We start from the raw sequence: 27,395 nt of genomic DNA, 5'->3' as shown, positions 1-27,395 counted from the left end.
TGAACGTGTAAGGACGTTCATATTAGAGTTGGTTATTGTTTTTTAAGTACGTTTACAGATATAAATATGTATATACAGTTTAAGTTCAGTACTAAGAAAGAATGATGGAACTAGATAGACTATACATAACTATAATATCGATTACGTTATATCATAGTTATGTCGTAGTTTTTATAATTTAAATAAATTGAAAACTATAGTCCTTTCCACTTAAGATGATTTCTGTGACACATCGATTTTTGACACGTGTAGAGATGTCTATACTGAAATCGTATCAATTGTTTCCGATAATCGATAATATTTTATATGGAAATGAAATCGATTTGAATAAAGTACCAAAATTAGTTTTTTCGGCATTTCGCCAACAATTAACTAAGGAAACTTAGCAAACAACAGCAAAAAAAAAGTCAACAATAACAATTAGTAACAATAACACAATATCACGTAAAGTGTCAATATAAAAATGCAACTTGTATACAAGGCTGACACACTCGTACAGACGATTGACTCGATTGACAAACGATCACAAGATGGGCGCCGATTGTATGATTTCCAACTCTATGATTTTTCAACGATCCTTTTCATGTACACGAATTGCGTAGGCATTATATTTTTGTGATATTTTTTTTTATTTTTCATTATATTAAACTAAACAATACTGTTTTTGATTTATAAGCTTAAGATGTTTCATTTTTATATTTTTGGTAATAATGCCGCCATAAAATAAAAATATTATGCACTAAAATTATTTTGGCGTTTTAAACATTAAATACGTAATTCGGAACACGACGAAGTGTCACAGGAATCATCATAGGTGAAAAGGACTATAAATAAACTAAACCACAACTTTTTGTATTATTTCGCAGGTATGTGGCACAAAGCAAAACGCGTACAGCTACAGTCGGGACAGACCGAAGTGCGCGTGGACTTCCCATTGCCCATCGTAGCTTGCAATCTTATGATGGAATATGCTGAATTTTATGAAAACCAACAAGCAACAGGTGACTAAACTATAATATAAATTAATTAATAAATTGCCAGTTTTTTTTATACAACTCACGTCCTTACTTAATTGTTTATTTTGCCAATAGGTGAATCTCTACAATGCCCTCGTTGCTCGCAATCCGTACCAGCCAATCCTGGCGTATGCGCTAACTGCGGTGAAAATGTCTTCCAATGTCATAAGTGCCGGTATGTATTTATTTATTGACCGTCTTTTACGAAATTTTATGATAAAAAAAAAATGTTATCTACCTAATTCATTCGTTCAAGTACTTTATTGTACTTTATTTACAAATCAACGAAATGCTAAATTAAATATTTACTAGCTTTTATCATACCAAGAAAATTATTAAATCTTAATCGTAAACTAATGTATAATTTTATCTCAACAGTGCAATAAACTACGATGAGAAGGATCCGTTCCTGTGTCACGCGTGCGGCTTCTGCAAGTACGCGAAGTTCGACTACACACTGATCGCGCGGCCATGTTGCGCGGTAGACACGATAGAGAACGATGAGGAACGCAAGAAGATGGTGCAGACGATCGGTGCGCTTTTGGATAAAGCGGACCGTGTGTATCGCCAGCTGATCGCTAATAAGCCGATACTGGAGGTATTTACCTTATTTTTGTATAGATTTGTAAGATTTTGATTCTTTTTTGTGATTAAAAAAATTTTTATCTGTTTTTTGGTTTTATGTAGATATGTAGACAATACATTAGAGCATTTTTTTAAACGCTGATTTCAGTAATTAGTTGTTTACATTTCATTGAAAATTTGTTTAAAAAAATATTTAAAAATTATTGTAATTACATTTCTTTCTAAACCGGTTAATTTGTCAAAGTATGGATATATTTTTGCCTCTTTGTTTTTTTCTAATAACAGTCGCTGCTGCAATTATTTTAGAATTCGCTGGATTCTATGTATTTCTTCAACTTAGCATACATTATATTCTATATATTTTCTTACCACTAAACACATTACTTATTCCCCGCAGTCACTCGTCCACAAGATAAGCGAGCACCGCGTGGACGGTCGGCCGGACGAGAACAGCAACACGACGAGCGCCACGTTCGGCGGCGCGCAGATCAACCGCGTCATACAGACGCTCGCGCACAAGTACTGCGTCGAGAGCAAGGGGCACTTCGAGGATCTGTCCAAGATCATACAGAAGGTGCTTGCGTGCAGGTACGTGTAGTCTGGTGCTCGGTAGGAGATTTATTTTAGATATTTTGTCAAACTTACTCGATATTTAGGACACGTCGTTGTTGTCAAATGTAAGTAGAGTTTTATACTATGGTAACTGTTGTTGTTGAAGTGGAAAATAAAAAAAATGCCAGTCGAGTAGATAAAATAAAATGAGGCTTTAATGTAGATTTGGCGATGAAAATGTACAGATAGAAAACTTTGTTACATACGTGCGCTCAGGTGAGAGGAGGCCGAAGAACTGGACGAGTCACTGACACAGCAGTGGCTCGCCGTAGCTTATTACAGATTATGTTAAATTACCACAGAATAAAACAATAATCTATCATAGACAACCTTGACTTAGTATAATGTAATAATTTATTTTAAATTAATTTTTTTTGAATGGCGCGTCGCTAACAGTAACATAGGAATATGATATTTTGATGAAGATACAGACTTAATTTATCAAATGCATATTGTTCTCCTACTCAATTTCAAGTGACCCACATTGCAAGACGATGTAAAAATAAAAAATTCAAAAATATTGAAATTGTCATGTCTTAATTTTAATGTTTGTTTGTTTAGGAAAGAATTAGTTGCCTATGATAAAGCTCAGAGTGAACAACAAAGTGGAGAGACGCTACCAGTGTATGCTATGATCATGCAGAACTACGATGGCGATCTTACTAAAGGTATGACTATTTATTATTAGCTTTACTTCATAAAACTGCACCTTGTTTTCATTCCTATCAACAATTGCAATTAACGTAAATTTTGAATAAATAACACTCAAAAGTGTTTATAACAGAATTTAATTCAATTAATTAAACGTTATATTTTTAAATTTCTTTCGTTGTAAGAGCGTTTTCACATTGTCCGGTCCGATATCGGATATCGGGCGCCGATAGCCGATATCCGATATCGGAGGCTAAGTAAAATGTATGATTTAGGTACCTGTCTTTCACATTGTCCGGTCCGATATCGGATATCGGAGCCAACACCGATATTCCCGTGAACTATCGGACGATAATGTTCAGTGTTACCAACTCAATTTTCGAAAAGGTAGTATACCAACAGCAAAAAAAGCACTAGTTTGTGTATTTTCAGTCATTTCTAGGCGCTAAATGTAAAAAAAAATCCGTTCACTTACTTTAAACCTTTTTATTAAGAAAACATTCATTTAAGTATTTAAAGGCATTAAAAATACTATTTTTACGGGAGCTATTTTAATACCGTCCTATAATATACGGCAATTGGCTGAACTGAAGTAAACAAAAATATATTGCGTTCTTAAATTCAACCGTATCTTCGAAATATTAGTGTCTTTTATCTTTATTTACTCATTCTGCCTCGCTCCTCCTCCTACTTGGACTACTGTTGTGCTGTAAGCTGTTTATTGTATTGTTGTCATTGAGTCATAGATTTAGTGCTTTGTTTTAGCGCCGATATCAAACCTGTATAATAAATAGCACATCTAAATAATATTAAGTAATTAATAATATCAAATCTTTTTTATATTTTACTTTTCCAGCTGTTTTTGAAGTCGGTTTCTTTTTTGTAGTTATTTTTACTGTATGTACAACTACGATCTATCAGTTGAATTTTTTTAAATCAAACTCTTTTTATTGAAAAGAAAATTTACAATACGGCAATTTTGTTTAGTTTTCTCTAAAATTTCAGAATTAGAATGCGGCGACCTTACATTTTGTCAAGAACGCGCGGCGACTTTTGAGCTTGTTTGGCTTGTTTACTATTTTGGTTGTCATGGCTCGTATGCTTAGATTATATATGGCTATATTATTATTAGTCTGTGGTACTACGTAGATAATTTACTGTTCTGTGGTAGATAACAGCACCTACATTTGTAAATGTAATTTGAATTTATATTTGCCAGTTTCGTCGCTTTAATACTGAGTTGAATTTTATTTTATTTTATTTGTATAAGAACATAACAGTCGTACATGATTTAATATAAAAAAGTTCTAAAATTCACTACGACCACACAACATGTTCTATTATTAAAAAAAGCCTCACAATGAAATTGAATATTGAAACTAGATTCTGACTCTGCAGAGGGTACAAATCCAAACTCCGCAGTCAGCAGATTAAACCGGTTTGAAAAACATAGTTTATTTATTACTATTTATTTTATTTAAAATAAAGTTTATTTTTTGTAACATAAATGCATCCACTGTTTTTTTTAATTCTCCATATATCTACTTTTCCAGTTTCTGGCAACACTCATGATATCGGGACGATATTATCGGATAATGTGAAAGGGCAAATTGTGTCCGATATCGGATATCGGCTATCGGCTTCCGATATCCGATATCGGACCGGACAATGTGAAAACGCTCTAATTCTGCGTTACTATAAAGCCTCTTCCACACACTCCAGAAAGCGGCGGCTCATGCTACGGCTGCTCGCTAGCAACAGCTGAACATTGCCTCACACTGCTACGTGCACTAGCTTCCCAACGTGCTCACCGCGGCACGCTGTGCAACGCGGGACTCGTGCATGAACTCGTGCACCACAACCTGCATAGGGGCACGCCGCAGGTGCGTACTAGTGTTGGACTATGAATTTCAAATCTAATGAGTTGCAATGTGTAAGGTTCGCATTTTCTTCTCAGTTTAATTTGGGTAATGTGATGAATGATAAGTTTAGATAATTAAAAATTAAAAATGTTAATGTTACTTATGTGAGGAGCTGTGTCATTAAAAAAAATGTTTTTTGTATTACTTTCTGCTGTTGTTGAACCGTCATAAAAACATGAAGAGGCTCACTGGGATGTGATGGTTATATTGAAGTAATTATTATGACTCAATTTTATAAGAGAAACCTACCCTTTTTAACCTACATAGTTAAATTTCATTTTACGACCACAGAGCCAAGAAGAAGTGCGTTCTCTAATCTGCCTGGTGACACGTGACAACTTACCCGCCACGGAACAACTGTGCAAGCTGCTGACACAGCGTATTACACTCTCGCTGATGGGACATGCCGCCTCGCAGGATCATAATAACTCTGTAAGTAGTATAAATGAGTGTATAGATTTGAATAAAATTTTAAAACATTTTATAGTTGTGTGTTCGATCTTTTTTATGTGAATAAAAAATGTAATAAATTGTCCATTTTAGATCAGAGTCAGTAAACTTAAAACAATTATATAAAAATAATACTAAATAATGCAAACAACACATGCATGTATATTATGTAGAAACAACCAAAAATAATTTTTATTGTCTTATGTATAGGTACGGCCGCTAGTTCTGCTCTTGGGCTCGCTGGTGAAAGTGCAAGATTCTGTCGAATGTTGGGAAGCGAGACTGCGTTGTATCGTGAAACTATGGGTCTGGTAAGTTACAGAACAAATACATATTTTTTTCTTATTTCTATGATAGAATATTGTCTTTAATTATATTATGTTATCAGGTGCTGTCCTCAAGTGACAGAAGTAGCTGGTATTCCACCAGCCGCAAATGCTATTCTAAAGGATGAAGCGTTAGCTGACATACCTGGTATAAACACCTCTTCGCCAAACTGTAAGTTGAAACCTGAACTGAAGAAGAGAAAAAGTTTTAAGTATTTCATAAATTACTTTTTAATTAAAAAGATAAAACTGTTAATGTCGTATTGTTTATTCAATTTCATTCAAGAATTATTAGTGTAATCACATAATATCTCAATTAATTTAGAGACTAGGAATTTATTTATTTATTTATTTATTTATTCAAATTAAATACACACAACAGGCCACGATCTTGCCGGGTCCATAGGCGCCACATCAATTTTACGAGCAGATCGCAACCCAACAAAATGTGTACAATTACAATACTACAATGGGATACAGCTTAAAGTTATCTAAAGCGTATTACAATAATTTCATATTTAAAAATCCAATAATTCAATATTACATATAAAAGAAAGACAATAAAAATAATGGTTACATTACACAATACATTAACAACAAAACTAGGACATCATTTCAAGATTCGACAGACATGTTCTTTGAATATGTTTATTCGATGATCAAATATATCAAAATCGGGGAATCTTGTGGATAAATCATTGTACAAACGGCAGAAACGAGATATAGGGTTATAAAAAGAGGTATTATTCCTGGTTAAAGGTAAAGAAAAAGTTTTGTTAGTCCGGAAGCGAAATGAAGCATTAAAATTAACAGTAGACAGCAGTGACGGAGAGTGGATAGATGAGTGAACGATTTTATGGAGTGTTATGAGTTCTAGCCTCTGTCGACGCTTTTCCAACGAGACAATATTAAATTTCTCAAGAAGACTTTCGTAGCTAGATCCACTTCGACCGATGTGGTAACGAAGAGAAACCAGCCTTAAGCAACGCTTCTGAAGTCGTTCAATGCGTTTGATGTGAATTGTATAGTGCGGTGACCATATGACACAGTTAAATTCTAGGATTGAACGAATCAGGGTTTCAAATAAATGTAAAAGACTAGATGGTGTTTTAAAACCCTTCGTGATCCTTGAGATAAACCCAAGGAGACGAGAGCTTCTATTGATAATATCATCGAAATGACTTCTAAAAGACAATTTATCGTCAAAGTAAACACCGAGATCTTTAATAACGGAAACACGAGGAAGAACCTGACTGTTAAAACTGTAATTAAAATTTAATTTGTTAAACTTTCGCGTAAAGCTTATAACAGCACATTTATTAACGTTCAGGGTCATTTGGTTAAGTTCACACCATTTCGCTATAGAATCTAGGTCATTTTGTAGTATATAAGCATCTTGAATATTGGCCACAGTGGAGAATACCTTTAAGTCGTCAGCATACATAAGAGATTGGCATTTTAAGTTGTCGATGAGGTCATTGATAAATACGATAAAGAGTAAGGGTCCGAGATGGGACCCTTGCGGGACGCCAGAAGGTATTAGAACAGGTGAGGATAATGAGCCATTAAGAGCAACAAGCTGACTACGGTTGGACAGGTAAGAAGTAATCCATCGGAGTAAATTACCATGTATTCCCCAAGCACTTAGTTTATTACAAAGTATAATGTGGTTTACTCTATCGAAAGCCTTGGAAAAAAAATTAGAATATTTCTTATTCTTCCGGCGCACTACAAATCATTTGTAAAAGTTAGTTTTTAATGTGTTTTGTATATTAGCGCACCAGTTCGCGCTGCAACAAGTGGCGCTACCTCTGCTCCGTTACATGCAAGAGCTGATGGCGCCCACGCCGGTCACACCGCCCGCAGTCGCCTCTACTGCTTCTAACGATGAACAGCCTAAGGAAACTGAGGTATTTTGATGTTTAATAATGTGTCTCATGGACAGTCTTACTTTGATTAGACTTTGTTTCATAAAAAAAGTTTGACTATTCAATAATAAATCCATGAAATCCTTATTTATTTATATTGTCGTATTGATAGAAAAGTGATTTGCACATTATCTGCGTGTATACTTGTGCACTATTATTTATTGATATTCTTAGAGACTTGCTGGTTTTTCAGTCATAGCTAATATATTGATTATCAATACTCACTTTGGCTTAATTTTCATCTTATGTGTCTACACTGTACATACAAATTTATGTATTTTTAACCGACTTCAAAAAAAAGGAGGAGGTTATCAATTCGGCCGGTATATTTTTTTTTTTTTATGTATGTACACCGATTACTCCGAGGTTTCTGAACCGATTTACGTGATTCTTTTTTTGTTCGATGCGGGATGGTGTCGAATTGGTCCCATAAAAATTTTATTCAGATAGGCCCAGTAGTTTTTATTTTATGAGCGTTTTTGTCTGTAAGTATTTGTAAATTTTGTAAATTGTGCAAGTTTGAAGTCGGTTGTTTTTAACGCAGTTATCACTTGTCTTTATAATTTCCAATACAGGAGCCCACGGAACAACCGCCAGTGGTGCTAGCCGAGCAAACCGGGCACCTAGTAGTGGAACTAGCCGCGTGGCTAGCGGGGCGCGTGCCTCGCAGCGAGTGGCGGCGCCTCGCGGCTCGGCCGCCCCGCCCGCCCGCCCACAGCGCGCTGCCGCCGCGCGACCTGCACCTCGCGCACAAGTGCATCGGCAAGTGGAGGGAGCGGGTGAGTGATATACATAATATACATTGAAATAAAAATAAAAAAAAGTAAAAAAAGCACAAGCACAAAGTGTCAGAAGTGAAACGTGTTTGGCAAGATTCAAAGTTACTTACTTACTCAATGACGTGACCGTGACCATGACGCGAAAAAATTTTACTTACTCTCAACGCAAATAAATTTCACTTGAAAAATGTAAATGTAATTTTGTTTGATGTATGAAATTGTCATGGTAATAAATAGCTCTAGATCATCCAACATTTTAACTTGATACACATGATACTGTCGTGTAGGCAGACGGATAAGCTTAAACATAAAATTTAAAAACAAGTTTCCCTTATTTTTTAAATCAAAAATAATTTTCATTTAAAATTAGCATAATACGCTAGTAATTTTTTTTTTATATCTTACCCTCCCAATTTTCAGATCTCTGTAATTATTATGATATAATAGTTTTAATTTTGACAACTAGTTTAATTGTAACTTATGTTAACGTAAACTTGTAATATGTCAGGTGCTACTATCGCACGGCATGCGGCGCGTGTCCCTGGACGAGGGCGGGTGGCTGCGGCCCGTCATGTTCGACCCGAGCTCGCGCATCGCACGCGACACCGCCTGCCAGATGGTCAAGTCGCTGTGCGACTCGTACGAGCGGACCAAGGCGGTATGTATAGTCTTATGAAACATAAAGTTATAACAAGGTTAGATGGATTGAAAATAGGATTTCTAATTGGCACGGTAACGCTATCAACGAATGGCAGGATCTAATTGGCGCTGTACTACAAAGATTTTACCATGTCGGCGGGCACACGAACGGTACGGCAGCGCTGGATCGCGAAGATTTCACCGTACTATGGAAACAGGAAAGGAAACGGAATGAAGAAATTAGTGAGCATGTGTTTCTTGCAATAAAAACTGAGCAGTGCCACTCCAGCGTCGCCACGCATTTACCCCTCCCTGCCTCTAGGATCTCGTCTAGATTGCAATCCCGGTGCGGCGTCGCGGCGCTTCGTGTGACATGCCTCAGGTCAACCTGTATATTGAATGTACAATGATTTGTGTACATGAAATATACAGGTCTTTACTTGTGGCCGATGTAAGACGACGCGGCGGCATCGATCCGGCGCTACGGGAGTTGTTTGACAGCTGAGCGACGATATTTTGAATCCTTTTATTTATATCAAATTGAATTTAAATATGTTTGAATGAATGAGACGCGACTTTTGCGTGAAGTGCATCTGACGTGAAATAAATCCATACTATAATATTATAAATGAGAAAGAAACTCTGTCTGTCTGTCTGTTACTCAATCACGCCTTAACTACTGAACCAATTTGTATGAAATTTGGTATAGAGATATTTTGATACCCGAGAAAGGACATAGGCTACTTTTTACCCCGGGACATAGGATAGGTTTTATCCCGGAAATCCCACGGGAACGGGAACTATGCGGGTTTTTCTTTGACTGCGCGGGCGAAAGCCGCGGGTGGAAATCTAGTAGAACATAAAAACATTGTTACACGTCTTCGACATCTCTTTACTGTAAAGATCTTTGCTTAAGATTTATTTATGTTCAATAAACTCGTTTATTTTTTTTATAAGTTTATGTTTTATACAATACAAGTAATTAATTATTAATTATTTAGTATTTCTACATACAATAATATTAAATAACAGAATATAATAAATAAAATATAATGTACGGCTCCTTTCGTTCGTTGAATATAACATTATTATCACAGTTCATTCGTTCACAAGTCCCAGTGATGCAAAGACAATTCACTCTCTGTCAAAGTGACATGTGTCATTTCAGTCAATGGAGTACAATTCGTGTTTCTTTGAATTTTTGCGGAATATTAGTTTATATCCAAAAGTATTAGAAATTAGTTATCTCAGTGTACTGTTAAATTATTTTTAGTGTTAGAATTAAGTTATAGTATACGAATAATTTATCATAAAGCGAAATTTCGAAGTGACGCCCAAGCGTGTTGTTTATTTACAAACAATAATCGACATAACAAAGACCTTTTGTGTATCAGGTGATTTATGTCATCGGTGTATTTAAAATATTTTTTAAATGATAATAATTATGTTTTATTTATTTGTATGTATTGATATATATTTTATTTGTTCTGTTATAGGTACTTATTTTATTGACAAGCTTCTTGCCTGAAGTCGGGGCTGTAGGCGAAGCGAGTGAGCAGTTCTTGCAATTATATCAAAGTACGTACTTTTTACTTATATTTAAAAATGTATATTTGTGGAGTTTTTTATGTGGAAATTAATATGTTTTATAATATTGATATAGGTCTAGCTTCAGAAGCGCCATGGAAACAGTTCTTGGCTATGCGTGGTGTTTTGCAGCAAATTGCTGATTTGATGACCAAGGAGATTGATCAGTTGCATCGTTTGGAAGAAACAACATTAACATCTGATCTCGCCCAAGGTATGTTTTACGAAATATAAAGTAGCATTGTTCATATATTTTTATTTTGAATGTATTAACGAAATGATTCAGTGTACATTATGTGTGATTTCAATGAGTATATCTTACGGGCATTACTTTCTAAGCTTCAAAAGATTAAGAGAACGCGAAAACTCGTACTTGTACAATAAATTATTTCCTCCTGGGTTTTTATAGTATCGATCTATTTAATTAAAATCTAAAAGTATCAATAATTATAATACGAGTAGTTTAAAGATTTCAGATAACCTAGAAGGGTTAACTGTGATAATAACATTTTACCTGTTCTCAATAATTGTTCTCGCCGATGTATCAGTTTCAAGGAATGCAGTTTTATACATCACAATTGTCTAGAATTGTTTTACAAATATAATTATAATTTTAGTCTCATCCAATTATTTTGCTGTTTTATTAACGGCTTATAATATTTTTTTTTTATTAAAAAATGATGAGAAGTTTTCTGCTAATACTGCCTTTGTTTTGAAATGCCATGACATTTAAAACAAAGAAAATATACGGTACAATTTGTATAGTAATATAACAATAGGCCAGCCTTATCACTAAGCTTTGTACTTGTCAACTAACCCTTTTTTTATCACAGAAAGTTTATTACCTATGTCCCAAAAACGTTTGTCATTATATTCATCTACATACCCGGCCGCATTTCCTATAAAAAAAATACGTTCCAAAAACGTTATCATGTAAATTTATGTACCCTGCTGCATGTACTATAAAAATATGATTCAAAAACGCTAGTTATGTCGTAGGCCGGTTGCAGAGCATCACCGACCATCAGTGCGTACGTCAGTCGCGCTTTTTATTTGTATGGAAATACGCGTGCGTATGGTCGGTCTAGCTATGAACGGTTTTATGAATTTCCATACATATATCAAGCGCGACTGACGAACGCACTGATGGTCGATGAAGCTCGGCAACCGGCCTTAATGATCCTATACAAACGTCCATCTACATGTGCTATCTCCCCGTCCGACTAGGGCCCTTCCGGCCTCCTCCACTCAAGCGACAGCCCAAGCCGAGGTTCGAGATCCCCGTCAAGGGAGCGCATGTCGCTACCAGGGTAAACCTTCAGTTCACCCACGCGTCCGCGTTAAAATGTAGAAGCCCTTCTGGCTAACATTGAGAAACACCACACAAAAAAATGTGTGCGTCTACTAGTGTACACACGTAAGTGAAACTTCTTTATGACCTTATTTTTCAAAAAATAATTTCAATATGTAACTTTACAGAAATACGTCGAATCACGCATGGTAGGGATAATAAAAAGTTGGCGCGTAACTGAAAAATGTTACACTCAATTTTTTTCCAACCCCGATAAAGAAGTTTCACTTCAAAAAAAAATGTGCTATCTCATAAAACCCAAAATTGTTTGTAAAGTTTACTCTGAATACGCCCGGTTACATGTCAAGCTATTCTTTCCAACAGGATACGCGCTCAAGCGGCTGACCGAGCTGCTGGCTATGTTCCTGGAGGAGGGCGGAGCTCGGCGCGCATACAAGGGGCGGCTGGTGGGCGCCGTGCTGGGCGGGTACCTGTCGCTGCGGAGGCTCGTCGTGCAGCGCACGCGCCTCACCGATGACACGCAGGAGAAGCTGCTCGAGCTGCTCGAGGAGATGACCACTGGTGGGTGCACCTACAGAGACGTTGACAATAACGATTACGCGTACACGCACGCATAAACGTATATGCGCAAGTAAACATACACCTTTGCTTACACTGATACGTTTACGCGCACACATTCATACTCGCACACACTAACACGTGCTTGCACGTATATGCTCGTGTTTGATAAAAAGGTCAAACTCTATCTAAAGTTGATTGTAGAAAAGAATTTCGTGTCGGTCAGTGTAAAGGGTTGGTGTCATAAGGAATGTTTAACTGTACATTGAAAATTTACAAAATGATTTAAATTCTTAAATAGGTACTGAAGCAGAAACTGCTGAATTCATGGCGGTCTGCATCGAAACAGTCCAAAAGTATCCTCTCCACGACTACCGAACGCCGGTGTTCATATTTGAGCGACTATGTTCTATCATATATCCAGAAGAAAATGACGTCGGCGAGTTCTTCCTCACACTGGAAAAGGATCCGCAACAAGAGGACTTTTTACAGGTAAATTTATCTTTTGTTTCTCTGTATAATTTCTCCGCCCATATCCAATTCAAGGTAATTTTGACTGTATGAATAATTTCATTACTTATTTAGAGTTATTCAATCTAAATTGTTGCGTTAAATAAGCGTGTCATTTGTTTTGAATTCTAAATATTCAAAAAATTGCTTTTTGTGTGAAACATGATACTTAAATATGTGTGTTATAATCCCAGGGCCGTATGCTGGGCAACCCGTACTCATCGCACGAACCGGGCATGGGGCCGCTGATGCGAGACGTGAAGAACAAGATCTGCACGGACTGCGAGCTGGTGGCGCTGCTCGAGGATGACAACGGCATGGAGCTGCTCGTGTGCAATAAGATCATGTCGCTCGACCTGCCCGTCAAGGACGTGTATAAGAAGGTTGGTGCTTATTTAGCTTAGCCCTTTTCGTCTCCCTATTTATTCACATACGTTTATTAGATGCAAATATTCCTCATCCACTATGACGGCCTTGTATCATTTTGCGGATATAGTATTTCTTCTTTATCTTACCTTTACTATCATTTTTAAATTTAATTTTAATAATAAATTTATTTTTAATTTTATTATTTATCATAAAATAAAAATGAATCGCAAAATGTGTTGGTAAGCGCATAACTCGAGAGAGGTTCAGCCGGAACCGATTTCGATAATTCTTTTTTTATTATATTCCTTGAAGTACGAGGATGGATCTTATGTAGAGAAAACGTAAACATGTACCACGGGCGAAGCCGGGGTGGACCGCTAGTTTATCATAAAATAAAAATATTTTAAATAACAAAAAAAAAGTAATTGAAAGGTTGTCTAATTATTTCCTTAACGTGTAATTAAATACAACAAAATTGTAATCTCTAGGTGTGGTGCACATCCGGCGAGAGCGTGGACGCGATGCGAGTGGTGTACCGCATGCGAGGTCTGCTGGGAGACGCTACAGAGGAGTTTGTGGAGACGCTCAGCCAGACCAACGCCGAGGCGGTGGACGACGAGCAGACGTATCGCATGGCTAATGTGCTTGCTGATTGTGGTCAGTTTTTATACTTGTTTGCACTTATAGTTCATTAATTTTTTTGAAATATTTTACAATGATATGTATTAGGCAGAAATTTCATAGATATTGTGGTTTTATGTTATTTGGGGATACTAATTAAAAATAAATCAGTTTTCGTAGTCGTAGGCACTAACATTTTATTTATTACTTCATAATCTGTAATAATATTGTCATTAACAGGTGGTCTTGAAGTAATGCTCCAACGTCTAGCCGCCATCCAACGCGTGGGCGGCGCACGTGCACTCGTATCGACTCTCTTGCGCCTACTGAGCCTGTGCGTGCGCGTGCGTCGATGTGTGCGTGTGCTAACGCGTACTAACACACGCGCGCTGCCCGTGTTGCTACACGCACTCACACTATCCGCGGCGGAGGAGAAGGATATGCCCCGGGCTGATCTCGTATATCAGCTTTTAGAAGTAAGTACCAATATACAAACAGAACTTTTAACACAAAAAATGACGTCCGAATAATAGCATAGCTTCCCGGTACTACTTTTTAATGTTGTCTCTATTATAAATAATTTGTTTGTCTATATGTATATTTTATGATGTGATAAACTGAATTGTGAAATACTTTACAGATTATGGAAAGGATACTAACAGTAGCAGCAAGTGAAAGTTTAGAATCGTTCTTGCAATTCTCGCTCACTTTCGGTGGACCGGAACATGTGCAAGCACTGCTTAATTGTACTGAACTAACAGGTAAATTACAAGTGCAAAATATATAAATAAAATTCACATTTTTCCTGAATTTTTTGGTCGCATTTCAATTTTCTAATATAATCTTTTATTTTTCTTAGCGATCCGCAACAACTCGGTCGCGCTCGGGCATCTAATGCGCGTACTGGCGGCACTAGTCTACGGCAACGATCTCAAGATGGCTATGCTAGTGGACCACTTCAAACCGGTGCTGGACTTCGACAAGCTGGACACGGAGCAGTGGAGCGAGGAGGAGTTCCGCATGGAGCTGTTCTGCGTGCTCTGCGCCAACGTGGAGCGCAACTCGGTGGGCGGCACGCTCAAGGACTACCTCATCTCGCTGGGCGTGGTTCGGGATGCTTTGGAGTATATTGTGGTGAGTTATATTGTAGTAACGACCTCCAATAACGGTACAAATAAATGTATTTTCTTTAAATTAATGGACATGCTGGTACTTTAAAAAACGGACTTTATAACTGACAGGTTCGCCACGCCCCTACGTTTTTGAATCAATGAATGACAGACGAAATATTTAAAAGCATGTTTTGATTTCGAAATCATAACTTCGTTATTTGAGTAAATAACAACGAAACCCGTAAAATAATGCACCCTAAAAAAATAAAACCCGTAAAATAATTTTACGGGATTCATTGTCCTTGTTCTGCATCACGTATCGACATTCCCAAGTAGCAAAAAAACTTAAAATATTAGCATATATTTTCTATACATTCTTAAAATGCAATATAAATATTTATTTTCCTTCTCCCACAGAAACATGCCCCGTGTGTAAAGCCAACTCTGGTTTGCACCGACTCAGATGAGCTTAAAGAATTCATCAGTCGGCCCGCACTCAAGTTTATCTTGCGATTCCTCACTGGTCTCGCGTCAGACCACGAACCTACTCAGGTTAGTTTATTATTATTTTTCAAAATACAAACTATTTAAGATCCAAATTTTAAAAAGTTGTCAAAGTTCCTGGGAAATAGTATATGAAGGAAAAAGTCGTTTTGAAAGTCCATTTTTACATACTTTTATTTTATTTTTTCATACAGATGTTAGTGTGCGAGAAGGTGATCCCAATAGTGCATAGACTGGAACAAGTGTCGTCGGGTGAGCACGTGGGCTCGCTCGCCGAGAACCTTCTAGAAGCGTTGCGCTCGCAACCGCAGTGCGCGGCCAAAGTGCAACAAGTCCGAGATTTCACTAGACAGGTAACTTGGTGATCTTTTTTTAATACAACGTCAAATATGTTGTTTGTAGGACGCTATATTACGCACACGAGTTTACTTATGTTTATTGTTAAAATATAGGTTTCGTTATTTTACGAAAAAAAAAATGTTCACACTCTTAAATTACTTTTTATTCCTAAAATAGGGATTAAGAGTTAGTTCTTATGTCTTAGTAAATTTGTTGTTATTTTTTGCTTCTCTTTATTTTTGTTAAATATCATAAAGTTATGCCGCTTCGCTGGTGTTTACAAAACTTATATGTAAATTCGAAAATTGATAAATTGTTTTTTTTATTAATTAGGAAAAGAAGCGTCTCGCGATGGCGGTGCGCGAGCGGCAGTTGGGTGCACTTGGCATGCGCAGCAACGAGCGCGGCCAGGTGACGGCGCAGTGCTCGCTCACGCAGCAGGTGGCCGACCTGGCGGAGGAGGCGGGCGCCGTCTGCTGCATCTGCCGCGAGGGCTACAAGTACCAGCCCACCAAGGTGCGCTATAGCTGTAGTTGAGAGCGCCCTGAAGTTGGCGCTAGTACGCATAGACACGCACCTCACTTCAGACCCGCCAAAGAGATTATAGAGACCGTGTGCAGGGAGTGACACGGCGTTCTGAATACAGTTGTCAATGTTTCCGTGAATATCCAATATTAGTGAATGTTAATATACGCTGATGTATGTTGGCCATCACTAATTTCGACCGTAGAATTTAATTCTAAATGTTCTTAAATTATACTAAAATTGAACATACACAGAAGACATGGTTACGTGCCATAAATCATTCCTTCATTTGACCCTAAATATTCATTTAAACCTTTATTTAAACAATTAAATTTGTCCCCAGGTGCTAGGTATCTATACGTTTACCAAGCGCTGCCCAGTTGAAGAGTTCGAGCTGCGTGCACGCAAGACACTTGGCTATACAACCGTGTCGCACTATAACATCGTGCACGTTGAGTGTCACATGGCCGCAGTAAGGCTGCAGCGGGCCAGGTAATATATTATATCTAAACTAATAAGTATTTTAAAGGTGTTCAAAATAGTAAGTGGAAAATTATTTCCAGTTTGTTGAATAATTATTAAATCAAGAAATGCTAATAAGATATCATTGTTGAAATAACAGGGTAAGCAACTTTTTACCGTCAAGTTTCGCTTTTTAACTTGAAAAAGTATTTTTTTTTAAATATATTTTGCGACTAAATTGGTAACCTATTAAAAACTCGAATTTCTATTACCCGAATCTTAAAACCCCGAAAACGGTTGTTAGAACTTTTAAAAGACAGATGTAATGAATGACAAATTTTTAAAATTCCTTTTTTAATTGCCCAGATGAATCGATTTCCAGATGCACCAAAACCAGATTTTTAAAAAGTATTTTTTTGTTTCCCGTATTCTCATAATACAGATCTCATTATACCAGATTCTCCGAATACTTTTTTTTGTTTCCCATCGTACCATTTTCCAAATAAACTATTGCCAAATTTTCATAATCTTTTTATTTGGTTCCCATATAATCGTATAACAGATAAACTATTGCCAGATTTTCATAATATTTTTATTTGATTTCCATACAATCGTGATTATACCTTTACTATCGACTGAAAATAAACATTGTCAGTAAGTAAATTTATTGTTTTACTTGCCCATTACAGAAAGGTTTAAGTGTCAAATTCGACTCAGTAGGTTAGGTTAGGTTTGAACTGTGACCCCCCATGCACGAGCCGAGCGAGCGAAGCGAGCGTGCCGCGGCAGCGGCCGGCGAGTGCCAGAACCGACTCGCTATTGTTTTACTTGCCCATTAAAGAAAGGTTTAAGTGTCAAATTCGACTCAGTAGGTTAGGTTAGGTTTGAACTGTGACCCCCTGAAAGGATTTCGTTTCGCTGGATATCGATTATTTGAATTTCAAAAATCTGGACATTGTTTGTCTGGATATCAATTAACTGTATTTCAAAAATTTGTGTTTTAAAAATCTGGCTTTCGTGCATATGGATTATGGTCATCTGGATTTTGTGCATTTAGATTTCGTACGTCTGGAACTCATTCGTCTGGATTGTAAAACGTCGTACAAATGAAGAAATGGGTAAATGAAATTCGGAGTTACGATTATTTGGCAAACAAAACTTCGAAATTTTGAAATTCGGGGTTATGAAAAAATGTCCAAACGTTTTCTGGATTATGATATTCGGAATATTAAAATTCGAGATTAAGATAGGTAACCGACTAAATTGATTTGGTTTATAGGGACGAATGGGAGAGCGCGGCGTTGCAGAACGCGTCCACACGTTGTAATGGACTGCTGCCGCTGTGGGGCCCCAACGTGCCCGAGTCGGCCTTCGCCAGCTGTCTCGCTAGGCACACCACTTACTTGCAGGTAAACTATACTTTTCTATAGCTACGGTAATAGACTACAGGCCCACGCCAATAAATCTTCTAATCTCAGTTGGATAGCTTACAGGTGACTGCTTAGTGATGAATCGTATTATTTTATGCTCTTATATAGTCCTATATACGTCATCTGGTGGTTCTTTTGACCCATTGTATAAAATAAATATAATGAAGCATTCAGTTATTTTGGTCATTATTTTTTCATTTTATTTCATAGTTTAATTTTAAGCAAACTTTCACTAATTAGTTTCAGTATTGAAAAAGCAAATAAATGTTTATTTATTTATTTTTATTTTTATGTAACCAGAGCTTGTTTAACACACGTTTCCGTGTGCAGGAGTGCACCGGGCACCGCGACATCGGCCACCAGTGCACGCTGCACGACCTGAAGCTGCTGCTGTGGCGGTTCGCGCGCGGGCGCACGTTCCACGACGACACGGGCGGCGGCGGCCCGCTGTCCAACATGCAGCTCGTGCCCGCGCTCGTGCACATGGCGCTCTACGTCATCAACACGTGAGTGCTTTTTATGATCAGTCTTCTGATTATGCCGAACCAAGATTTTTTCTCCGTCTCCTTTTTTTATGATCAGTCTTCTGTATGATGCTGGACCGAGATTTTTTTCTCCGTCTCGTTTTTTTTATGATCAGTCTTCTGTATGATGCCGAATCGGGATTTTTTTTCTTCGTCTCTTTGTAGGTACGAAAAAATACACGTGATATTTCACCATGCATCCCCAAGGAGAGGGGGAAGGGGTTCTAATAAAAAAACACAACTAATGGACGGCCCCTCATTAAAAAAGTGCGTGTGGACCGAGCATACTTTTTAGAAGTTGAACTTACTTAAAATCTTCGGCTCACTCACATGACGTGACTTTGAAATTTTACTGTCCACGCGCTAAAATTGGATATGTTTATTTATCATTTCAAAGTCACTCGCAGACAAAGATTATGTATAAAACTACTATTTCGTTCACCAGAACGCGCGTGGCGGGCCGTGAGCTCGCATCTTTAGAAGCGTACCTGGGCTGGGCGCCGCCCAAACTGTTGGAGTCGGCGCACGAGGCGGAGGGAGCGCTGTACTACGTCACGCTCATGCTCATGATGTTCCCGCACGCCAAGTGAGTTTGTGTGATAGGATAGAAAATATATTTTATCATTTTTTTATGTAAGCAAGATTAGTATACAAAAATCAATCTTACTTTTTTACTATATGTACAACTTTTAGAAGCGCTTTTGAATTATTATCTTTTTCATCAATGCCATTTATGCACCATCGACTTACAATCGCATATTAAAAAGTCGTCTGGAAATGAACGTATTTGAATAAAGCTTTCGTTCAAACTTTACATCTCAATTTGTGGCAATCATGTTCAATGTTCCATTAGAAAACTCTGCCAAAGTGCGTAGGCAGAGTTTTGATTGGGATAATTTTTGAAAAATGCACTATTTATTCAATAAACAATTCCTACCCAACAATAACTCTTATATTCTCCAGGTGGAAGTCAAACCGCGTAGAAATGCTCAAACGCCTCATAGTGACGGGTCACGTGCGTGCGGTAGCTGCAGGCGGGCCGCAGTTACGGGCACTGTCTTCGGAACAGAGGGCTCTGCGGCAATGGACTGATTACAAGGCGTATGCCTTGATGGTTGCGCTCGTTGATCAGCTGTATATGGTTATGTTTAAGGTTTGTTACGCTTTTCTATATATGACGAAAAGAAAATTAATGGTGTCAAGGCTTCATAAAAATTATATCAAAAAGGTATAAGTTGAAGTATCACGATACCAGTTTTTTACTTTCCTGATTAAATAACATTTTTTGTAAAATAATAAATCTCCAAAAAAAAAAAAACATACAATTACAATTCTTTCACGATATAAAAATCTCATATTTTTTTTATTCATATCCTATTCATCTCCATGTATTCTTTCATAGTTTATTTATTAACAAAATGCACGTTTACACAGGCCGTCCCCGCAAACAACGTGGAACAATGGCCAGTCAAACTGGCGGAATACATCCGCGTGAGCGACGAAGCGAACGCGAAAGCTGCGGAACGAATCGTCACCACACTGACCGACGAACTGCTCCCCTGCGCGTCGTTCGGCGAGATCTGCGACGCGGCCGGGCTGCTGGCCGACATCCCCGACCCCGACGCCTTCCTGCAGCAGGCCATCAACGAGCTGCCTTGAGGAAGGGCCTTCGCGCCTTACTGCATCACGTACAACGGCTGCATGGCCTGTTGAGTGTAGTGAGGTCGACAAGGACGATCAATTTGTTGTGTACCCCCCGCTTTTGGCTTTGGTTTTCGCTTAATAAATTTTTTCGGCTTAAATCTGGTTTTATTTTTTTCCAATTACTCTATGTGTAGTTCATTGTGGATGTCCATAATTATATGAAGTATTTTACTTTATATGCACATTATATGTGTAACGTAAACAATATTTGTGTAAATAAGTGTAGAATATAATTATCACGGTAATTACTTGAACATATGTATTATATTCCCTATACAGGGTGTAATCGTTAAGTGTGCACAGGCGATTATTCCATAACTATTATTGGCTATGTGCGAAGTGGGTGGTAGGGAACGGCAAATCGACCGTAGCGCACGACATGGCAAAAATGTGACTTAATTCTGGGCTGTCATGTGTCAAATTGCTTTATTTTCATAACTTCCTTTATAATTTTAAGTAAAAACATAAAAATTAGCAATATGGGTCATAGTACATGCTGTGTCGTAAATTGTAAAAACAATGGGAAAAACAGTTCCTGCAAGTTTAATTCGTTTCCAACATCAAAGTGGACATTACAGCAAAGACAAAAATGGATAGCTGCTGTGTAGAGAAAAAATTATTTTTCACCAGGAAGAAAATCGCTAGGTATAATATACACACTCACTTTTTACACTATTTTTTTCAATTTCGTTGAAAAACTAGTCGAAAATCAATATCACAAAAATATCTTATCATCTAGTTGACATCAGTTGAAATGATTTTACAGATGACAAGTCCTGAATAGTTGCGGCCACTAGGGGCGCTGTCATCGCGCACACAACGAATAGATATTAAAAAACTTTAAACTGATATTGAAAGCCTAATGAGTAATATGAGAATAAAATAAATTATAATAAACTAGCTTCCGCCCACGACTTTGTACGTGCATCCCCGTTTTTCCCCGTTCCCGCAATAATTTCAGGAAATCCTTTCTTAGGGGACGCCTACGTTATGAAATCTACCTGCATGCCAAATTTCAACCCGATACGTCATACGACCAGTGGTTTGGGCTGTGCGTTGATAGATCACTATTATCAGTCACCTTTGAGTTTTATATAGATTAATATAACTATATTAAAATGAAAAAAAGTTTTTTGGAGATATAACTGTATTATGTATTTATTACTAGCTGTGGTGTTCGTTTTCGGTCATCATCATTTCACCTGATTAACATCCACTGCTGAGCATAGTCCTCCTTATAGAACTTCATAAGGACCGATCTTACGCTGTTCGTCTCAAGGCAGTTCCCGGAACCCGTACAAGGTCATCACTCCAACTTGTAGGATATAATAATAGTGGTGCCTCGATGAAATAAAAGAAAGGATGAAATATAAGCCTTTTTTTATCTAAGGCATTTTCGAGAACTTAAATGTACTTATCGGCACATGCGCTCACTGGGACCGGTCACAATCTGACTGATTGCATTGGTCCCAAACAGGACCAATGCATGGAATCTGTTTTGGTGCGTTGGTGGCGTATCTACCTCTTGTTTCTATATATTATAATATCATAGGAAAAGCCCGGCTCGCCTAAGGAATTCGCTACGAGACAGGAAAATACCCAAATTCACTTTTGAATATTCGCGCGCAATGAGCAATTCAAAATTTGCTCCGAAGTTTAATGAAAACTCACCTACAATACGCCTATCATAAAACAATGTCGAATTCGAGTCAAACTTTTTAATTTCATCCTTCTTGCTATCTAAATAAGGTCGTACTTTGTATTTTGAGATTACAATCTAAGTTGGATGGATTATAAACGGTGCGGTGTCGTTCTTGAGTGTCATAAAGTTTTCTCGCTTGCACTCGTGGGCTTTGCGCCTATAACTTCTAACGTATGAAATTGCGTCGAAATAGCTACATACCTAGGCTATAGAATTCTATAGAAATTTGTATGGCGAAAAAAGCCCGGCTTTACAGTGTGAAGATAGTTACGATTGCGCGAACGAACGTCGTGAATATTATTGTGTCGCAGCACACGAGCCACGGCCTTAGGCCACGGCAATTTATGTATAGCTAATAACACTGAAAAATTGTACTCACTTCGGAGCGCTGTAAAACCTTAGCTATTGACGTAATGAAAAAATGTTATGTATAAAAGTTGTTCCTCGAAAAACAATCTACAAAAATGGTCTGATATCATTTCTTCGAAAAATGATAAAAAAAAAGTTTTATTGAAAAATATAAAAATCTCTAATTTCTGAACATTTTCGTTTATAATTTTTTTATTTATACGACAAATAGTTACAGGACCAAAGTTGTAGAGAATTTAATTTGCAACAAATTATGCTAACAATGTTTTTTTTATCAGATAAATAGTCTTAGGCTGGTTGCAGAGCTTGACCGACCGTCAGTGCGTACCGTCGGTCCTGACGATACGCATCAACAATTGTATGACTATGACACTAATGCCACAGTATTACCATATTTCCTAAATAATATTGTAATACTGTGCTAATACGCATGACAATACGCTCGCGTATGGTCGGTCTAGCTATGAACGGTTTTATGAATTTCCATACATATGACAAGCGCGACTGACGTACGCACTGACGGTCGGTCAAGATCTGCAACCAGCCTTAGAGTATGCTTAGAGTCAAGAGATATATCGTAAAAACCCTTTAAAAACCTCAGGTAAAAACCATATCAACCGCTCTTTTCAAGATGGCGGCCGTGGGACAAGGGTGGCGACCCCACAAACTTGGTGGTAGCTTCACACTGACCCCCCCTACACATAAAAAAATAAAATTGCGTCCTCTAAAAAACGCGACCCCAATGTAACTTTTCAATAGACTACGTACCTACCTATGAATTCGATTTATCGCTGAGAAAGCACGCTCCGTGGAAGAACTACTAGCAGGAATCGTAACTGAGTATGGCCGTCAAAAATTGTAAATGAAAAATATCTGTCCTTCTCGTTCAAGTATTCATCATTTCATGGTATGTAATTTTAATTAAGTAATAATCTGTAACTGATTCTGGTTTGCAGTATCATGTTTATTAAAATAAATACTTTAAATGTAATATTAGTTGCCTCTAAGGAGTTTATTTAATTATTTTTGAAACGAGTTTATTTTAGTCTCCATACAAAATTCGTTTGTCCCACTCGTACTTTAAAAATACTTATTTTTCTTGAACCTGTTTTTGTTGGTATTTCTAAATTATTTTATCAATATGCTATATGTGACGCTAAATAAATTTGAATATTATAGCGTGCATATAAAAATAATTGTAAAATATGTCTCATTTTTGTTTCCCGAATGATACTTCACGTAAGTTACCATAAATAACATAGAGTTAAGAGATTCCCGGTCCGTCAAACATAATTTTTAATATAGCAACACCATGTTACAAGTTGGCCAACCTTCAGAGCAAAAGGTTTCTAATTCTAATCTGTCATCTGTGTTGTTTCCTGTCAAAGTGTTGTTGAAGGTGGTCGACAAAGACTACTATGTATATACGGACAGTGGTCGACATTTTTGTCTCGGAAGTTTTTAATGTTTTTATGTGAGGATATCTACGGTAAGAATGAAAGTTTTATATATTATTTCAAAGTTTTTGTGTAGATTTGCAATTCCTTTTACGAATTGAACTAAAGCGTCCTAATACATCAAATCTTGCAGAATTAATTATGTCGTAGGTTATGTCCACGAGTATTTAGATTCACGAATGACAATTATACCATGTGTACCATATACGTTACGTAACATTCGTGAACAGTTGTAAAGAGTAGTACACACTATCAAATTGACAATTATCAATAATGTATGTATATGTATATGTACTGATATTTCTTTATTACCTCGTAAGTACCTAAATTGCGTGTAATCTAATAAAGTCAAAATGTACATTATTGTTTTTAAATTATATATTTATCTTTTAGATGGCACTTACGGCGGCAGAAAAACAAAAACGGTATAGGGAGCGAATGCGAGCCAACAACCCGGAAAAGTTTCTAGAAGCTAAACGAAAAAATTCTGCGCGGAATAAAGAACGAAAAAAAATTAGTGAATGTACAGAGAATGAAAAGAAGAAACTACGGAAGCAGTGGCGAGATAGGAAAAATAGGCAAAAAATTAAACTAAGTGAAAATTGTGAAGAAATCAAATCAGAAAACGAGACCATTGATGATAAAATTAAGAAAGCTCGATTAGCAGAACGAAAAAAAAATTTTAGGCGGTTTGCTATTGAAAAGGAAAGTTTTCACACCAAAATAAATAACTTGTCAAATACTATTAAAACACTTAAAAAGAAATGTTGTGGCTTGATAAAAAAGCAAAAATCATTACTTGAATGTATAGAAGAACTCAAGGCAAAAAATACAGCCACTGAAAAAGTTCCAACAACTGTGTTCAATATATATTTGTAATTTTCAACTTTGGTTTGGTTTGGAAGTATGAAGCGAAAAAGGAAAACTTCAGAATTAAGTGTTACTACTGATTCAGAACAAGAGCAAAAAGAAAACAAGAATGAGAAGAATATAATTTGTAAAACGAGTGAAAAGACGAAGAAGAAAACAAAAGTTACAATATTTATATCAGAAGTAAGATATAGGTCAGAAAATTTTGTAACATAAATTTGGGTCCACTAAACCTCACAAAAATGCAAATATCTGATAACATAAATAAATTTAATATACACGACAATCAAACCCCATCTTCGTCAGGACTATGTAGAAGACAAAACATAACACATAATATGAATTCTGTTCGTAAAGCGCAACCAGATTCTGATGCAAGCAGTACAGACGACGCCGAATACTCAGTAGATATACGATACCTCAGATTACGAAATTTTCATACCTGATTATGACTCTTTTTTTGGATGATAGGTACCCAAGAAATTGAAGAGAACACTGAAAACAAAAAAAGCATGACACTAATGACAGTGAAAATTAATCCCGCTTGCGAACAGAAAAAGGTTGAAGAAATAACTGAAAGAGAACAATTTATTAAAATAAAAAATACTAACGAAGACTCCAAAATCGTGAATCCTTAGAAAACAGACAGTTTAGTGTGTATGAACGGCGTAGAAGTACTCGTCAATATTTTAAGACAGATGTATTAAAAGCTAGATCGTCCATAATTATACTTAATTTGATAATAATTTTGAATTACAGAGTAGGAAATGTGCAATGTATTCATGTACCACTGTTGCAGGAATAATGTGCAATGTCCGTTTTATGTGACATACTGAATACAATAGAAAGAATTAAAATTTTAATTTTTTTTTTCATTTTCCTTTTTTCCTCTATCCTAATTCCAACACATCCTCCAAATTTGGACATTATACACACAAGTTATCTAGGGGTGATAATTTAAGGATGAGTAGGTACATAATTAGTTCCATTACGGACAGTTTTGTTTTGCTATAATATGTATGGCTAAAATAAAGACTTTTAGAGGTAGCGCGCACTAGCAACTTTGTCTGCGCAACTATTTTGTTTCTCCCACCCATGGGCTAGTATGAAAGTGCGCGCACGTAGCGATGCAACTCCCATAGCGCAACTCCCCATACAATTGATGGGAGAGACAAAATAGTTGCGGAGACAAAAGTTGCTCTTGTGCGCTAGCTCTTAAATGATTTTCTTGTTTAATTTTTAATATTTTATCTGAAAAGACAATTTTTTTCTAGTATGTACACTAGTATTTATAAAGTTCACATGTGTTACCGTCGTTCACGAATGTTAACATATTGTGTTACTTATTCACGACTTCTGTGTGTTACTATTGTGGTTACTATTAAACACGACACGACGCTACAATTTTTGGCGGCCATACTCAACTACCAAATATGCAAGTATCATCAGCTGGGGAAAGGCTTCTTCTCTCCAATTCCTATTCACCAATTCTCATTCATGAAATCGATTAATTCGTAAACATTACAATTAAAATTTCGTTTATGTGACTTAGGTACTGTACAAAATACAAATCGGGAGTTGGTTTTTCAATTTATTGTTGTTTTTCAGTAAAGTTTAATGATTTTACCTTTCCCCGCTGAGCACAAAGCAAACCATCACAATTTACAATACAATTTGTGTCGCGACACTTATTTTATCACAAAATTCGAAAAACTTAACCTAAATTACACCGGTATAATCACGTGCTCAAACTATGCTTGCTTTTTATGCAATGGTATCCTTCTATCACTGATTCAGCTAGAGATAATACTGCATTTTAATATTTTCTATTAGATACCTATACTTAATCAAGTGATAATCTATTTTCGAGGTTAAATTTATTCTAAGCTATGGTATAATTTCACATGAAAATGTATACCTACCAACTATCGTTGAATCGTAGTATTGTACGAAAGTTGTTTTAAAATATCTGTTCAGCGTTTATAGGATGTCACAGATTTTATGTACCAAGATCAGAGCTATGCATAGTTTGTCGTACGCCAACCATTAAAGTGCTAAAAAGGTCTCTTTTCATTTTTGTCCAAAGTTAAAACTTTTTTTACTTGAAGCATCATAAAAACTCAAACTCCCGGTTTTTTGAGTATATCTCGAAAACTGAGGGTGTTAAGAAAAATTGATATGAAATAACGATGATTAAAAAAAAGAAACCCACGAACCTTTTTCGGTCAGATTAAGAGAACCCACCAAAATTTTTGTCAGATTAAGAAAATATGCTTTCAGGATACCGAGATAAACCTCCCCTATGAAAATCTGACGCGCTCGAGTATTTCAAAAGGACTTTATTCTTTTGCATTTTCAAAAATTCATCGTAACTTATAGTCACGTCGTAATCGTCAGTTTTTTAAAGGGGAGCTTCCTTGGGGCCTACTTAACACCCCTTCTGAAAATCTGACGCGCTCGAGTAATTTTTTTTGTGCATTTTTGACGAATTTATATGCCTAGACCCACCACGCAAACCGGCAGATTAGTATA

The 27,395-nt window shown here is 36.8% G+C and overlaps 1 protein-coding gene and 1 long non-coding RNA gene across 13 annotated transcripts in view; both read left to right on the top strand.

The window, feature by feature from the left end:
- LOC123704709 (E3 ubiquitin-protein ligase UBR4) overlaps positions 1–20,563 on the top strand; it is a 63,339-nt gene extending 42,776 nt beyond the window's left edge. For all 12 annotated transcript variants that reach the window (XM_045653158.1, XM_045653236.1, XM_045653246.1 and 9 more), the window contains 30 exons: positions 867–1,001; positions 1,092–1,191; positions 1,395–1,614; positions 1,999–2,189; positions 2,775–2,881; positions 4,587–4,747; positions 5,078–5,218; positions 5,447–5,547; positions 5,625–5,734; positions 7,339–7,472; positions 8,066–8,269; positions 8,778–8,927; positions 10,405–10,486; positions 10,572–10,709; positions 12,171–12,368; positions 12,667–12,857; positions 13,070–13,258; positions 13,733–13,901; positions 14,106–14,341; positions 14,506–14,626; positions 14,725–14,999; positions 15,395–15,529; positions 15,676–15,834; positions 16,154–16,336; positions 16,689–16,837; positions 18,087–18,216; positions 18,568–18,743; positions 19,207–19,347; positions 19,725–19,914; positions 20,196–20,563. In XM_045653158.1, coding sequence (XP_045509114.1) covers positions 867–1,001; positions 1,092–1,191; positions 1,395–1,614; positions 1,999–2,189; positions 2,775–2,881; positions 4,587–4,747; positions 5,078–5,218; positions 5,447–5,547; positions 5,625–5,734; positions 7,339–7,472; positions 8,066–8,269; positions 8,778–8,927; positions 10,405–10,486; positions 10,572–10,709; positions 12,171–12,368; positions 12,667–12,857; positions 13,070–13,258; positions 13,733–13,901; positions 14,106–14,341; positions 14,506–14,626; positions 14,725–14,999; positions 15,395–15,529; positions 15,676–15,834; positions 16,154–16,336; positions 16,689–16,837; positions 18,087–18,216; positions 18,568–18,743; positions 19,207–19,347; positions 19,725–19,914; positions 20,196–20,420 — 4,841 coding nt within the window. In that variant the 3' untranslated portion in view covers positions 20,421–20,563. The remainder of the gene's footprint in view (positions 1–866; positions 1,002–1,091; positions 1,192–1,394; positions 1,615–1,998; positions 2,190–2,774; positions 2,882–4,586; positions 4,748–5,077; positions 5,219–5,446; positions 5,548–5,624; positions 5,735–7,338; positions 7,473–8,065; positions 8,270–8,777; positions 8,928–10,404; positions 10,487–10,571; positions 10,710–12,170; positions 12,369–12,666; positions 12,858–13,069; positions 13,259–13,732; positions 13,902–14,105; positions 14,342–14,505; positions 14,627–14,724; positions 15,000–15,394; positions 15,530–15,675; positions 15,835–16,153; positions 16,337–16,688; positions 16,838–18,086; positions 18,217–18,567; positions 18,744–19,206; positions 19,348–19,724; positions 19,915–20,195) is intronic.
- A 3,406-nt stretch (positions 20,564–23,969) lies between these two features.
- Positions 23,970–25,726, top strand: LOC123701773. Its single transcript, XR_006752776.1, has 2 exons — positions 23,970–24,025; positions 24,387–25,726. It is a non-coding gene; the product is annotated as an uncharacterized LOC123701773 (long non-coding RNA).
- The last annotated feature ends 1,669 nt before the right edge of the window (positions 25,727–27,395 follow it).

This window comes from Colias croceus, chromosome 2 (genome assembly GCF_905220415.1).
Source record: "Colias croceus chromosome 2, ilColCroc2.1".
Lineage (NCBI taxonomy): Eukaryota > Metazoa > Arthropoda > Insecta > Lepidoptera > Pieridae > Colias > Colias croceus.
The sequence above is the reverse complement of the archived record's forward strand: the minus strand, read 5'-3'. Positions and strand labels throughout refer to the sequence as shown.